This window comes from Xenopus tropicalis, chromosome 6 (assembly GCF_000004195.4).
Source record: "Xenopus tropicalis strain Nigerian chromosome 6, UCB_Xtro_10.0, whole genome shotgun sequence".
Lineage (NCBI taxonomy): Eukaryota > Metazoa > Chordata > Amphibia > Anura > Pipidae > Xenopus > Xenopus tropicalis.
The window spans coordinates 119,562,480-119,576,400 of record NC_030682.2 but is presented as its reverse complement, the minus strand read 5'-3'; the positions used below and the strand labels follow the sequence as shown (position 1 = coordinate 119,576,400).

At 38.3% G+C, this 13,921-nt stretch overlaps 1 protein-coding gene across 2 annotated transcripts in view; it reads right to left on the bottom strand.

Annotated features, from left to right (window-relative positions):
* The window catches only part of prex2 (phosphatidylinositol-3,4,5-trisphosphate-dependent Rac exchange factor 2), a 139,270-nt gene that overhangs the window by 35,059 nt on the left and 90,290 nt on the right, over window positions 1-13,921 (bottom strand). For both annotated transcript variants that reach the window (XM_031903856.1, XM_012965255.3), the window contains 10 exons: window positions 10,639-10,815; window positions 10,094-10,188; window positions 9,271-9,353; window positions 8,354-8,444; window positions 6,309-6,437; window positions 4,823-4,864; window positions 4,102-4,319; window positions 2,938-3,040; window positions 1,879-2,022; window positions 981-1,095 (listed from right to left, as the gene is read on the bottom strand). In XM_031903856.1, coding sequence (XP_031759716.1) covers window positions 981-1,095; window positions 1,879-2,022; window positions 2,938-3,040; window positions 4,102-4,319; window positions 4,823-4,864; window positions 6,309-6,437; window positions 8,354-8,444; window positions 9,271-9,353; window positions 10,094-10,188; window positions 10,639-10,815 — 1,197 coding nt within the window. The remainder of the gene's footprint in view (window positions 1-980; window positions 1,096-1,878; window positions 2,023-2,937; window positions 3,041-4,101; window positions 4,320-4,822; window positions 4,865-6,308; window positions 6,438-8,353; window positions 8,445-9,270; window positions 9,354-10,093; window positions 10,189-10,638; window positions 10,816-13,921) is intronic.

Genomic DNA, 13,921 nt, shown 5'->3' with positions numbered 1-13,921 from the left:
TTTTTTATATTTATTTATATCTTATTTTATCATATTTTATACATTATTGTATATACAGTATATATTTGTAAGTAATTTGTATTATATTATACATGTTTTGAATATGTAACACTGTTAGAAATTGTGACATTGTGTTATACATTCTCTGCACTTATCTCTAAAGGTATACAAGGCATCATGCTAACCAAATAACTAATATTAATAAATACTGTTTGTTTGGGTGCTTCTCTTTATAGGAAAACATTATGATAAGGCAACCCTTGGCCTCAATTCCCATTGACTTTGAATAGGGGGCAGATTCTATAGTTTTGTTTCCCTCCCAAGGAGAAAGCACTTGGGCAACAAGCTGCCAGAAATTATCTAGTCTGCCATTACCCTAATTGGTTCTCTTTGAGAGAATATTCTGCAAGAATGCAAACAAGACTTGCAAGTGGCTCCTGCTACTTTGTTGCCAAATGCCCCTAAAACAACCAATTTATTTCATGAACCTGTAAAGGTGGTGATATAAAAATATGATAAAAAAAAATATGGGCTGATAAAATATGCCGACTCTGTCCTTCCAGAGTTGGTAGCTTTTTGGCCCATGAATGTACAAGCCGATGGGCCTGTCTGACCAATATGTGGTGGAAAATCAGGTTGACAATAGTCTGGTAGGCTTGATTTTCCCGCCAGGGCACTTCAAGTCGACTCCTGTTCTGCCCTGTATTGAGAGTCAAATTATCAGATAAACTCAATATTGCGGATCTAACGCATGTCCTACTGACCAATCAAAACCCCTATAACAGTGATTCAAAAAGAGTAGTAAAAACAAAGTAAACCCGTTATGAAGGTTTTAATGGCCCTCCAAATGAGGCCGTACTCTAGCTTCCCAGCCACACACAGCTGGGTGGTATTGGGCGCTGTAGTTTAACAACTGCTGGGGAGCATGTGGCTCCCCCTTGGTTTAAACTGTTCAGGATGGGAAAATGTTAATGACATACCTCAGCTTCTGATTATACTGCTTGACTTTTTCTAGCGATGCAGCATTAATCTGGGCTTGAAATTCTTCAATGGAAACATTGTCCTTGTAATAATAACCATCCATGCTCTCTAAGGCTGGAAAGGAGAAAGATATTGTATTTGTTCCTCCTTTGTAGTTTCAAACGTGAAAACATTGCTACATTATAAGTAGGGAAAGTGCAGGGATCAGAAAACGATGTTATAACAATTAAAGCATGGAATGAGTTCACGTGATCAGGGACATCTATTTATTCCTTTACTTGCAACCTGACAGTTACTGCATGCTTTTAATTAAATAATCATGGTTATACAAAAGTGCATTCAAAAGTTCAATATATGGTTCTCAGGATAGTAAACCCTTTCCTGCCTGCATGCTGGGGCAAAAAAGACCTTGCAGAGTCCCATTTTGTATGAAGATGTCTAATGGCCCTTCAGCTTCAGCTGTTGTGGTTGCCTGTTATATTTCTACAACAACTGGAAAATCTTGCATTCAGCACATTACAATGGGTTGCTGCACTCTGACAAAAACAAACCTATCAGGGGCATAGCCAGAGATCCATCATTAATAATAAACACCGCCATGGTGTGAGTCATAACATGCGCTGCAATTCTAAATGAACTGGATAACATATCAAGGGCAAGTAAAGGGGGAAGTCTCATCTGTAGAGAAATCATTCATGTCTGACAATGTGCTTCATACGTCTATACTTCTGATACCAGTCAGTAATTGGATTAAAACATAAATTATGAAACAAATATCCATCTTGCTAAGACAGCTGTATCAGCATTATGAAAGGTCTTGTAAATGGTCAAGCGATTGGCTAATGCAGCCTTACCATTCTCAGATGTGGAGAGAGGGAAAAATAAAGAAGATCTCACCTTGAGAGAACAGAACCGGATGGATTTTAAAGCCACCTCCATTTTTGAGCTTCTGTGGGAGGTGATCAAAGTGGTAACTGTCAATGTAAAAATACACTTTCATGGCTTGACGGCTTCCTTCTACTTGATAGGTTATAGGCACATCTGCGGAAATTAATAAAATGCTTGTGACTTGCTTGCCATGATGCCATTGGTCAAGCCAATATAAGAGAGGCATGAAAGCACAACATCTCTATTATGGACCTCCTAGCTGATGCTTTGGTCTATAAATAACAAGTATATGGGTTGCACAAATAGAGATGATTATTCCTGTGTGACTGAATTATCCACCTATAAATAGGAGCCAATAGGGGTCAGCATTCACCTGTAAAAAAATTTTTTAAATTGGCCTTACTGAGCACTTCGGGTGCTAACTTTCTTTAGACAGAAGAACTGAACAATAAAGGTGGCCATACACTACAAGAGATACTCGTTGTAGGCCCACTGGAAGACCTTATTAACAGGCAGATCAGGCAGAAGGACCCGAATTAGCCGTTTTACTCTTCCCATGTATGGCCACCTTTTTTGGAATGGCCTTGTGGTACCTGAGTGTAACTGTGGCTACTCTTAGTCATGTACAGAGTTAGATAGGTGTGCCCTCCCAAAAACAACGCAGAAGGGTCCCAACCTAAAGGTAGAGGTAAAGAAATGTATAAAATGTAGTTATGGAATGTCTAGCCTGCAAACCTCCAGCTGTCATTTAACATCTAGCATGGGCCCAACATGGGATTCTTGGAGCCAGAGATTGACAACAAATTTCAGGGAAACAGCTTAGACATCACTTCACTGATCCCACAAAGGGTGAAGGCAGGCCAAAATAACGAAATGGTGCCAAAATGCAGACAGGAGCAACAGTCGCAAGAACCCTGCCTGCGGTAAACAGAAGGAGTCGGATAGTGTGTATATACAATACTGAGTGAACTGTCCTTTAACTGGGCAGATGGCATGAAAAATGAATATTTTATTAATTTTAGTGGGATGTTTATTAAATGAAACAGCTCATCCACTCTGAAGACTTACTTGGAACGAGTGGTCCTTGCTCAGACTGTCGGAAGTAAAACATAACCTTTTCCAAATCAAACAGCGCAACAAGAGAATCTTCTAGCATAGACTGTTCATCTGTCTGGAAAACAATGAGGCCAGAGGCAAAGATTATATCTCAGCCCCGCGAGTCCTATTGTAATAATAAAGTACCTGAAACCTGACTATAGCAAGGTATTGTGTAGGTGCCATCTCAGTGCATTTGCCTGATTCTGAGCTTTTAGAAAGCGCCAGTGCTACACATTAGAACTGCTTTCAGGTAACCTATTGTTTCTCCTACTCATTGTACTGTCAATGATTAAGTCACATTACAGGGTTTCTCGTGCTTGGGTGCTATTCTCATGTCTACCATTAGGTGTGAAAAGTAAGCAGGTTTAGCAATGCAAACAATGCAAACTAATTTTGATCTCTACAGAGCTGAAGTTACCACTGCTTTTCACTGTATAGGATGACCAGAAGCAGATCACTTGAAAATAAAAAAATCCAGCTAACAGCGCTGAATTGATTGCAGTTTATTTTAAATGCAATCATTGCTACCCTGCAACATATTTTCATTACACGTGTCCCTAAATTTTCAAGTGATCTGGTCACCCAACTGTATTTAATGTATTTTGTGGTGCCACTATCCTCTATCTCTTACTGTATACAATGTATTTTGGGTGACATTACTACTGCTCCTCACTGCTTTTAATGTATTTTGGGTGCCACTACTCTCTGTCTCTCACTGTATTAAATGTATTTTGGGTTCCACTTCGTCTGCCCCTCACTGTATAAAGTATTTAGGATCTGAGGTTATTGTTCATAGAATTCAATGTACCATTATTTACTACATAAGTACATACTGTGTGTATGTATCTATATCTCCTTTACTGTACAAGCTATTTAAGACTAATGGCATTTGGGGCAGTTTTTCCACAGTGTATTTTAGCTGGCAGAGAAATGCCTGAAGCCACACTAAATTAATGTGAGGCAGTATGATCAGTTTTGCCTGTGTACTCACTCGCTTTGTTTCAGTAACTTATAATAAAAATAAGAAGAACATTTCAGAGAACCATCTTTATTTAGCAAAATGATATCACTGGTCAAGGCCTGAATACTGCATTTAGCAAAGCAGTGTAAATGTACAGAGCTGGGGCAACTTACCAGATTTGGGGAAAGAAGAGACTGGAAATGGAAGAGAACACCAGCGTTAGCTATCTGCTCCAGCCACCTTCTGCTGGCCTCCCGAGTATCCTCATCATAATCTCTGTTGTAGTAAAACGTCTGGTTTAGTGCTGCCAGCAGTTGCTCAGAGAAGGCACAGACAGTAGCCACTAGGCTTTGGCAAAATACCATGTCCCTCCGTAGCTGGATTTCACTGTCTGAGAGGAGAAAGAGGGAGAAAATTGAGTTCATCAAAAACAAAATTGGTTATATATACAAAGGTTGTTCCATATTTTTTTTTACATTATAGCTAATGAATCTGCCATCTCCAGAATGACCCCCATCTTCTGATTTACACAACAGTTTATTGTTTTCTTTTAAAGGCATATATATATGGTTCTCCTGTACTGCAAATTGATTGACTGGACTTTGCCTTTATTCAGAGATCTCAATTGCCTGGGTGCCGTTTTATTCAACCAATTATGCAGTGTCCCCACCCACTGCACTGGTATAATTATGGATGCCTCTAAAACAATCTGAAAGGGTTAATAGGTCTGCTTATTTTGGGTGTGTTTCACCTGGGACACTACAGATAGATATATGGGAAGGGTAATAATACTTTTTTAGGCAGCAAAATCTATGATCTATTTTGTCTACCAAATGTAGATGTTCTAACTGATATATATAAGCTAATTAGTAAGAGTTAAGTGTATACAATTACCTGAGTATTCAAGTAAAGCCAAAAGAATCCGGGTTTTCACCTCTAAAAAAGATCGAAATATGTAAAAATATTGTCTGTTCCACGTCCAGTCATTGGCTGATAAGAGCCAGAGGGACTGACTTTAGTACTTAAACTGGCAGTGTTTCAATATGGGCTTATCCAGCGACACATAACATTAGAAAATATCACTCAATTACAAGTCCCAGTAACCACAGACAGACAAAGGCATTTGTAGTACAGCAACTTCAGTGGAGCTGCAAGACGACTATCAATGCTTTTGAATCAGCAAAATGTCCCAATTACAAATTTCTAACAGTGTAATTTGTTTTCATGTAAGAACTCGGAGCTTTAAGAAATAAAGTTTTATAGCGCTAAACCAACCGGACAGTAAAATGAGAGATTTGCTTTGCTTTCATTTCTTTTGCTGCACACATGGTGCATGGGGCACACTCGGGAATCTTCATTTGAACAAAAAATGTCCTTCCTCATCACATTGCTTTGGTTAAATGCTTTTACCGCATTCATCTTTTAACAAAATATGACAATGCACTCTGCTTCCAGTAATACTCCAGTAATTCAAAGTAATACTGGAAGGAATAGTTGGGCTTCAGTCACTGCTTATTGGTAAGCTAATAAGTAAGGTTATTAAGACAGAGAGACAAAAAGAACTGGCACGCGTAGCACAGCAAAAATGTTTTGACCACGCATATTTTTGCGACCACGTCCCCTAAATAAATATAATTTATTATAATTAATTCTTAAAGTGAATTATGCTTACAAGGAAACAATAATTTCCACAGAACTCTAAATTAATGATATAATTAATGATAAATGACAAGTAACAATAAAAGTCTTTCTTGAATAATTTTCTGCATCTTTCAGTAAAATTAAAAGTAAAGAAAATGCTGTGTATAAAGTCAAATGTTTGCCTTGTGACAGGGACCTTAGACTGTAAGCTCTTCTGGGGCAGAGGTTGCTGTGACTGATGTATAATCTTTGCAAAGAGATGTAGAATATGCCAGCGCTATATAAATAAAGTATAATAATAATTCCTTACTATAAAACACACAGTCAGTGAAATATTGTTGCAATAATGAAATAACGAAATGATCCATCAAGAGAAACAGAATTTGTTTATGTAATAAAAGAAAATAAGTTTGCCCAGGAGCAGTAACCCATAGCAACCAATCAGCAGGTAGCATCTACTGGTTACATGGCAAATATTTTATTGGTTGCCATGGGTAACTGGTCCTGGCTAAAGTGCCTTTTATTACATATGGGGGTGAATATGCTAGCAATCACCATAATTTTCTGCTACATAAATCTGTCAATTCCACTACAACAAACTAAGCCACCTAAAGGCATATCAAAGGTTAGGTGTGATGGTTGTAATAGTTGTAATCAAATCTGCACCTAATGACCTAAAATAACCAAGTAAACCAAAGGCACGTGCAAGCTAAAGCCTTGAAGCTTTTGCCATACTGACCTTCCACAAGCTTCCTAATGTTCTGTGCAAGCACACGGACACTGCTTGGTAGATTCCAAGGGTCTTGTTTAATATGAAGCCGTAATCGCTTTGGGCAGCTTAGTTTTGGCTCCATCTCCTGCTGAAACTCTACATAAAAACAATGTAAAAACTTAGATTTCTTGACAATAATATACACCTCACCACTTTATAAATGAACTTTATAGTGAATTATTAAAGGGAAACTATAACCCCAGAATGAATACTAAACCAACAGATCGTATAATATGATTATTAAATAATCTTACCAAACTGGAATATATATATATATATATATATATATATATATATGTCAGTAAATATTGCCCTTTTACATCTTTTCCCTTGAACCACCATTTAGTGATGGGCTGTGTGCTCCCTCAGAGATCAGCTGACAGGAAATAATGCAGCTCTGACTGTAACAGGAAGTAGTGTGGGAGTAAAGGACAGAACTCTGTCCATTAATTGGCTGATGGGGCCTAGCATGTATGTGTGCCTTGGTTTTTGTGTGAACCGTGAATCATACAATCCCAGGGGGTGGCCCTTAGCACTTAAAATGGCAGTTTTCTATTTAGGATTCCCCAATAGCACATACTACTAAAAGAAATATATTTTATGAAAATGCTTTATTTAGATAAGCAGGACTCTACATACGAGCTGTTTTATGCAATATATTTTTATAGGGACCTACATTGTTCAAGGGTATAGTTTTCCTTTCACGCTTGTCTCTTTTTTTACCTAAAAATTGGGACAGCTATACCAAAAACTTTGTGTTTTAAAGAAAATAAACTGAAATAATGTATATCGTTTTCATTTAAATATATCTTTGTCCCTTTAAAGCAGTGGTTTCCAAACTGTGGAGCTGCCCCCGCTTGGTGAGCACAGAGTATTGGCTGGGTAGGCTTAGACTGAAGGCATTTAATGTGAAATTTAGGGACAATGTGCTTTACCTACTCTTAGACAGGCCCAGATTTGTGGGCATTCAATAAAGGCCTGGGCCTAGGGCGGCAAGTATATGGGGTGGCATGGTGGCCGCATCTGCACTGGGAACTGGACAGCAGATTTTTACAGCTTTAAGGGAGAAGGTGCAAGTAAGCGGGGGTGTGCGAGTACATGGGGAATGCACATGCACGCAGCACTTGAGGTTCAGGGAATCCTGCATCCAGCAGGACAGGGATCCATTACAGCCTGCGAGTCTGAACGACGCACAAGTTTGTGGTGAGTGGGGGGAACCCTCTGCGAAACGGCAGGTCTCTGTGCTTCGAAACGAAGAGAATTTTTCAAATGTATACATTTTATATCTTGTTTTTTATTAATACACAATTTTAAATTCCCACTCCTGTAGACTGAAGGCCTAGGCAGTTATTACATTAGTAGACAAGCTGTTATTACATTAGTAGTCATGAATGCATTCTTGAAAAATATATATGCAGTCCTTATTCCCCATGAAGTCCCCCAGTTAACTGCTCCAAAACTGTAAGCGATGGATTGTTTTTGCTGGAAAGGTTCATATTAGCTTTGGCTTCCCTCTGCATTAGTTAGTGCAAATCACAACTGGAAAAATAAAGAGAGGAAAGCCAAAGAAAAATATAACACTTTTAACACAAATAATCCATAGAAGGTGGCGAGGAAACACACACACACAGCCTGCCTGCTGATATGCCACACAGAACTGTAGCACTGACTAGCGAGTAAGAAATCCTCTATCAGCAGGGAAGCAGGATTATGATTGGTCACCATCTAAATGGCAAAATAACCTCAAACTCCAGAAAAAGGAAAAGTAACTTATTCAAGCACAAAACCAACAACAAAAAATTATAGTGAACAGTAAAAAAACTATTCTTAGCAATCATTTTCAAATTAAAAATGCAGTAGGATACAATGACTTATGTAAAAGCAACACATGTTCTTTGGTTCAATGTTAAAAACAGTCACAATTTTGGAGAGACTATACCTCTGACTCTGATTCTTAAATGAAAATCTCAGTCATGACTGGACTGGTGTATTCTGCCCCCACTTGGTCCTACCTTGTAAGCCTCGTCCTGGCGTGAAATATTTGGTCTGCTCAAACACTCTTGCAACTGCTGGTCCCCTCAGAAGTAAAGTTATTGACTCGACCTGTAAAAGAAAGATGAACATCAGTAAAAGTCCAGCATGGTCACTGGGTCATGGCCGAGGTTGAAATAATGTGAACAATTGGTGGGCACCAAATCACATATAATATATATCTGTATGGAATAAGTAGATGATTGCTCTGTTGATGATAGATAAACGATCTTATAGCAACTGTAAATTTTACATGTCCATATTAAAGGTCAAGTTTAAAACAGTGTATTCTAATAGACAGAGATATTAGATTCTTAAAGGTTCTCCATAAGAGACTGCATACTTCCATTCTTAAGGCCAGTCTCAATTATAATGTCCAACACTTTAGTGTTAACTGTATATGTCCCTTCTTGGCAGGTGATTGGGGAACTGAAAAATGTGGAACTGAAGGAAGCTGCCCCTCTACCACAGCTCAGTTCCACTTCTATCTATGTGAACAGACAATTCTAAGACTATCCAACCATTTAGTCTGCTGGCTAATAGACTGGATAAATGTAAAATTGTCCGCCATTAAAATTTAGAACAGATATCTCTATTAGCTAATAAGATGGTTGGGATGCAGAGTTCATGTGGCCCATGTTTTTCACACTCTGAGGTCCTGGCCCACCATTGAAAAATACATTAAAAATGATGACAGTACCAATGCCAAGGAGAGCACAATGACAGTCACAAACAGCCTAGGTTCCTACTGGTCCTTGTCAAAATCCATGCTTCAGATATTCCAAAAGAACTACTTCACAAACAAATCTACATTTATAATACAATTCCAACCAAAGCTCTATCTATAGGGCTAATTTTGTATGTAAGTGCAATGTTAAATTCAATTATTATTACATACCTGACTAAACAGATGTTCTAAGCAGCTATGCAACTTGTCTTGTTTGTCATGTGAAATGCGTACACCTAACGGCAATTCATCACCTTAGCATAAAAACAAACAATAGGGTTAGAGTGTGCTGTTCCATACTCGGGACATTTTCAGACTACGCTGCAGTACAAATGGAAATACTGCCCCAGTGCATTCTCACTACACACAGCACACATACAAACGCAGCACTGTGCAAAGTACAGTTTTCGGAGGCAAATCTCCATCTTTTAATTACCACAATGTAGTGTCTTTTCCCCACCATTCCAATGTCATTGTGGCCATGTGGTGAGTTGCACCAAAGGCAATTGTGCACAATGTGCATTTTCATGAATCGCATACACATTAAGATTTGCATCTCCGGAGTGGGGATGGCATCACTTCTAGCAGCGCTGCACATGCTGTCAAAAATGCCATTAGCATGCAATTCACGGTGCAAGTCTATTACAGATATTTATGCTACATGCTGTAAAAAACCTGGATAGGTGGAGAAAATTTCAGGTTTCTCAGTGTCAATAGGAGAGTGTTGGGGCGCAAGTACCTTTAATAGATAGCCTTAATATGTGCACTACTTTGTGGGGCACACACAGGTCTACAAATACGTGGATATAAATATGTGGTTGGGTTGGCCATGGGTTGGGAGTGGGCAGGTGCTCGTCGACTTTTCGAGTATTCGACTAATAGGTAATACAGAATACCAATAGAAAATATATAATAATCGAAGCATGGGGAGGGTAAAGAAAGCATTGGCAAACTAAACTTCATTTAATTTTACAAGAGCAGCAAAGGATCTTACCGGAATCCATTTCGTCACTGTGGAGGTAGGAACTGCACTGACTGCTGCAGATACTTGTAAACGAAGCAATGGAGTTTCTGTTGCTGTTACAATCACTGTGCAATGAAATACAAATCCCAGATATCACTCATTTACACTCTAACGAAATGTCCAATACTTAAATGAATGCTCCTCACCCACTATTAAAGTGGAAGCATACAATATGAGTTTAATATATAGAGATGGTGCATCTGTACATTTGTTTATTGAGCTGCCACTTTGTTTTTCTAATGTGGGGATCTGACATTTTATATCAGTTTAAGCCGGGCAGCTGCCATGTTGTCCATCATTTTACGGAGATGGGGGTTTAACACAGTGTGTTGAGCACAGCCCTATTTTGATCTCATGTTTATTATTGAGTCAAGAAGGAGGCTCTGGACTTACTAGCACCTAAATGAAAACATCTGACCTGGCTATATTACATGCTGGGCTTGATTGTGTTTCAATGCATTTACCAAAACCCCAGCAATTCACTATAATAAACTTCAGCATGAGATTAGCATTACCTGTAGGAGTCTCTGTTGCTGATGGTGTCATGCCCTGAATCTTCCTGTTCCTCGCCAGCCACATTGAAACAGACCCGCTTGCCATTCTTCTCTCCCTTTTCATTATCACATTCTGAAGTTATCAGCATCTCTGTTTTACGTTCCGGCTTGGGAGAACAGGTTATTGAAGACAGGAGGCTACAAAAGATAAACAAATACATCATTTTCATGTCAAATCCATCAAAATGAAGGAATAGAACAATTTCATTGTTTCCATTTACCTGCACCACAAATATTGTCTAAAAGATAAATATGAATAGACTTACCCCTTGGCAAGGGGCCCAGTCTCCTCAATGTATCCGAAGGACAGAATAGTTTCTATTTTAAATATAGCATTCAAACACAAAAATACAGCAATAAAACAAAAGGCAACTGTGCAGATTTAATAGCTATGCACAGTTAATTCAATGAATAGGGAGAAATTAATAGGGTGGTTTAAGTACGCTAGTCTGATACTGCTCTCAAATTTTTATTCAATAAGATACTGTAGAAAGTGAAAGATCACTATTAAACCATGCAAAGTGCAATACAGAATCCTATGAAGCAGAACGCAACTCCTGCATGGACTGTTTCTGTCCTTTACAGGTACAGTATAGTTAGGGTAGAGTATCAACCCTAATAGGCCTCAGTTAGCTTTTGACCTGAGCCATCTCAGTGCATTCTCCCTGGTTCTGAACTTTCAAAAAGAGCCAACACTACACAATAGAACTGCTTTCAGATAAGCTAATGTTTCTCCCTCTCCATTTAACTGGAGGAGTCATAAGTCAGACATTTCCTATTGAGTGCTATTCTTATATCTACCACTACATGGGGCATGGGAGCATTTTTGGCAATACAGGGGTCAGAGAGTTGCTATCTTGCAACCTTCCCATTGTTCTGCTGATTGGCTGCTGGGGAGGAAAGGAGGAATGGAGAGATGGAGAGGTGATATCAAAGACTGACTGAAGTTTATCAGAGCAAGTCACATGACTGAGAGCACCTGGGAAACTATGAATATATCTAGCCCCATGTCAAACTTCAAAGTTAATTATTAAATCCTGTTCATGAAGAAGCACTATTTACTGATGCATTTTGTAAAAAAAAACACGTGTTTTCCTGTGACAGAATCCCTTTTATCTTTACTTTTCTGTTCACTGCAAAAAAATAACAATCCACATATATTTCTTAATTATGGACAGGCAGAAAGCATAGTCAATTAAATTGACTTAATGCTGAAAACAGGTGTACGTTGCCCCTTTAAAACATCTGAATAGAAGATAAGGAAAGTCCTGCAATAGGAGAGTCGACATTAGGATTCATTCATCTCCATTTTACAAAGACAAAAAAGCAATACTGTGCCTTTAAATTGACAAAGCAGGGCTGTATTTCCACTGAATTTACTAATTTTCTCCATAGGCAGAACTTGTACACAATATGAAAACAAATCTTTTTGAATATTTCTGTAAATGATCACTGAGCACAACAGCAATGTATCATTTCTCAGCACCATTCAGACCACAATAGATGACAAACATTGTTAAGGAAATACTTGTTTTATATTTGTGTGGGTTGATGTGCACTGCTTGTACGCTAAAAGAAAAGATAAGGAAATTAAATGGGAATCATGTAGAGCGTTAACAGGGAGAACTCCGCAATGACCTGCATAGAATTAGAAATCAGAGCAGGAAACTTTGCTTGGGAGATAAGGCCGAACAGGCGATACCCATTCATTGGGAACAACAAGTATTGAAATGAACACTGTAATGTGTTTTGTTCCTCTCTTATCGTCCATGATACAAATCCTGTGTTGACAATTACTCAGCCAGGTCTGTAAGTAGGTATGGTAACACCAGGAAATGTGACCCAACGTCTCATTTGTCAGAGTTTGTACCTATTATTCCTATAACATTTGCAGTGTGGGGGAAGAATCGGTAAATAAAGAGAAAATGACTGGGATAAGTTAGGGGCTTTTCAGAGCATGTGAATATTGTGTTTGTATTATACATATAGGTACATCTATTTACCTCTCTAATGATCTGTTAAAGTCCTATTTTGGTACTTGATATTTAAGTGCCTGAGCCCAAAGAAGTATGGGGTCTCTTATGCAGAAAACCCATTATCCTGAAAGCTCCAAGTTATGGGAAGGCAATAATGCCTCGCTCCTGCACCAAGACCAAGACTGCTGTACATGTTTAGTTTGTAAGACTATGAGGAAGCTTCCTGCTGATTGGCTCAGATCCACATTCCTAAGGGGGGAGTGAGTACTTACTACTATTCTTAAGGGAGTAAGAATAGTAATTCTTGAGGGAGTAAGAATTTGTACCAAAAGAGTAATAACCACAGAAATGGTTGGGTGAACTGAGAGGGTCACAGACAGCTGGTGTCCCAGAGACTACACTTGAACATGGAAAAAGATTAGATTGGGGAACCAGAGCTAAAGTGTGCTTGGTCAAGTCTCAAACCATATTAAATCTGCCTGTCTAAGCTCTTGTGGGATAGTACAAAAATTAAGAAGGTCAAAACAAAAAGCTGGGCTGACAGATCCCCCAACTCACATAAGTGGAGAATAATGAACTAAACCTGTGTGGCCAAAATGAACTAATCACTGACATGGATTGGTCAATCTGATATACAGTATCTTGTGTGCCCAGCACAGATGCTCTATTGTTAGAATGTCATTTAATGGGTCAGGATAAAGGATATTAACTACCAGTTCTTGACTTTTTGCAGGCTTGGTAAAGCAGAAGCTGAATACACATTTCAGGGAAAATCTATTTTCCCATCAACTGTATTATAACTCTTGTAATATCACAGTTTTTCTAACAGATACATAATAAGGTGTGGTCTTACATTAGTGAAATGGATGGCTTTACTAAAGATAGGGTCTTATATAAATAGGCAAAAGAAAGGGAATAGAAGACAATCATAGGTGTTCAAAATTAGAGAAGTTTCTAAAATATACATGAGGACATACATCATTTATGAGACTATTATATTAGGATAAAGGAGACAGTTATTAAAAAGGATTTAAATAAATCAGCAATGTTCATATATTCTTTAAGACAGTAAGGCCAATTTAAGCTAAAACAGATAAGAGAATAAAATAGTCACGCTAGAAGTCATGGTTTATAATTGGACCTAAGCTATTTTATTTATGAGATCACATAATAGCCAGAAAATTCATATCAGCCAATTTTGACATGGCACTGTAAAGAGTCTATAGTTTAGAGCTGATATAAATTAATGATTAACCATTCAATATATG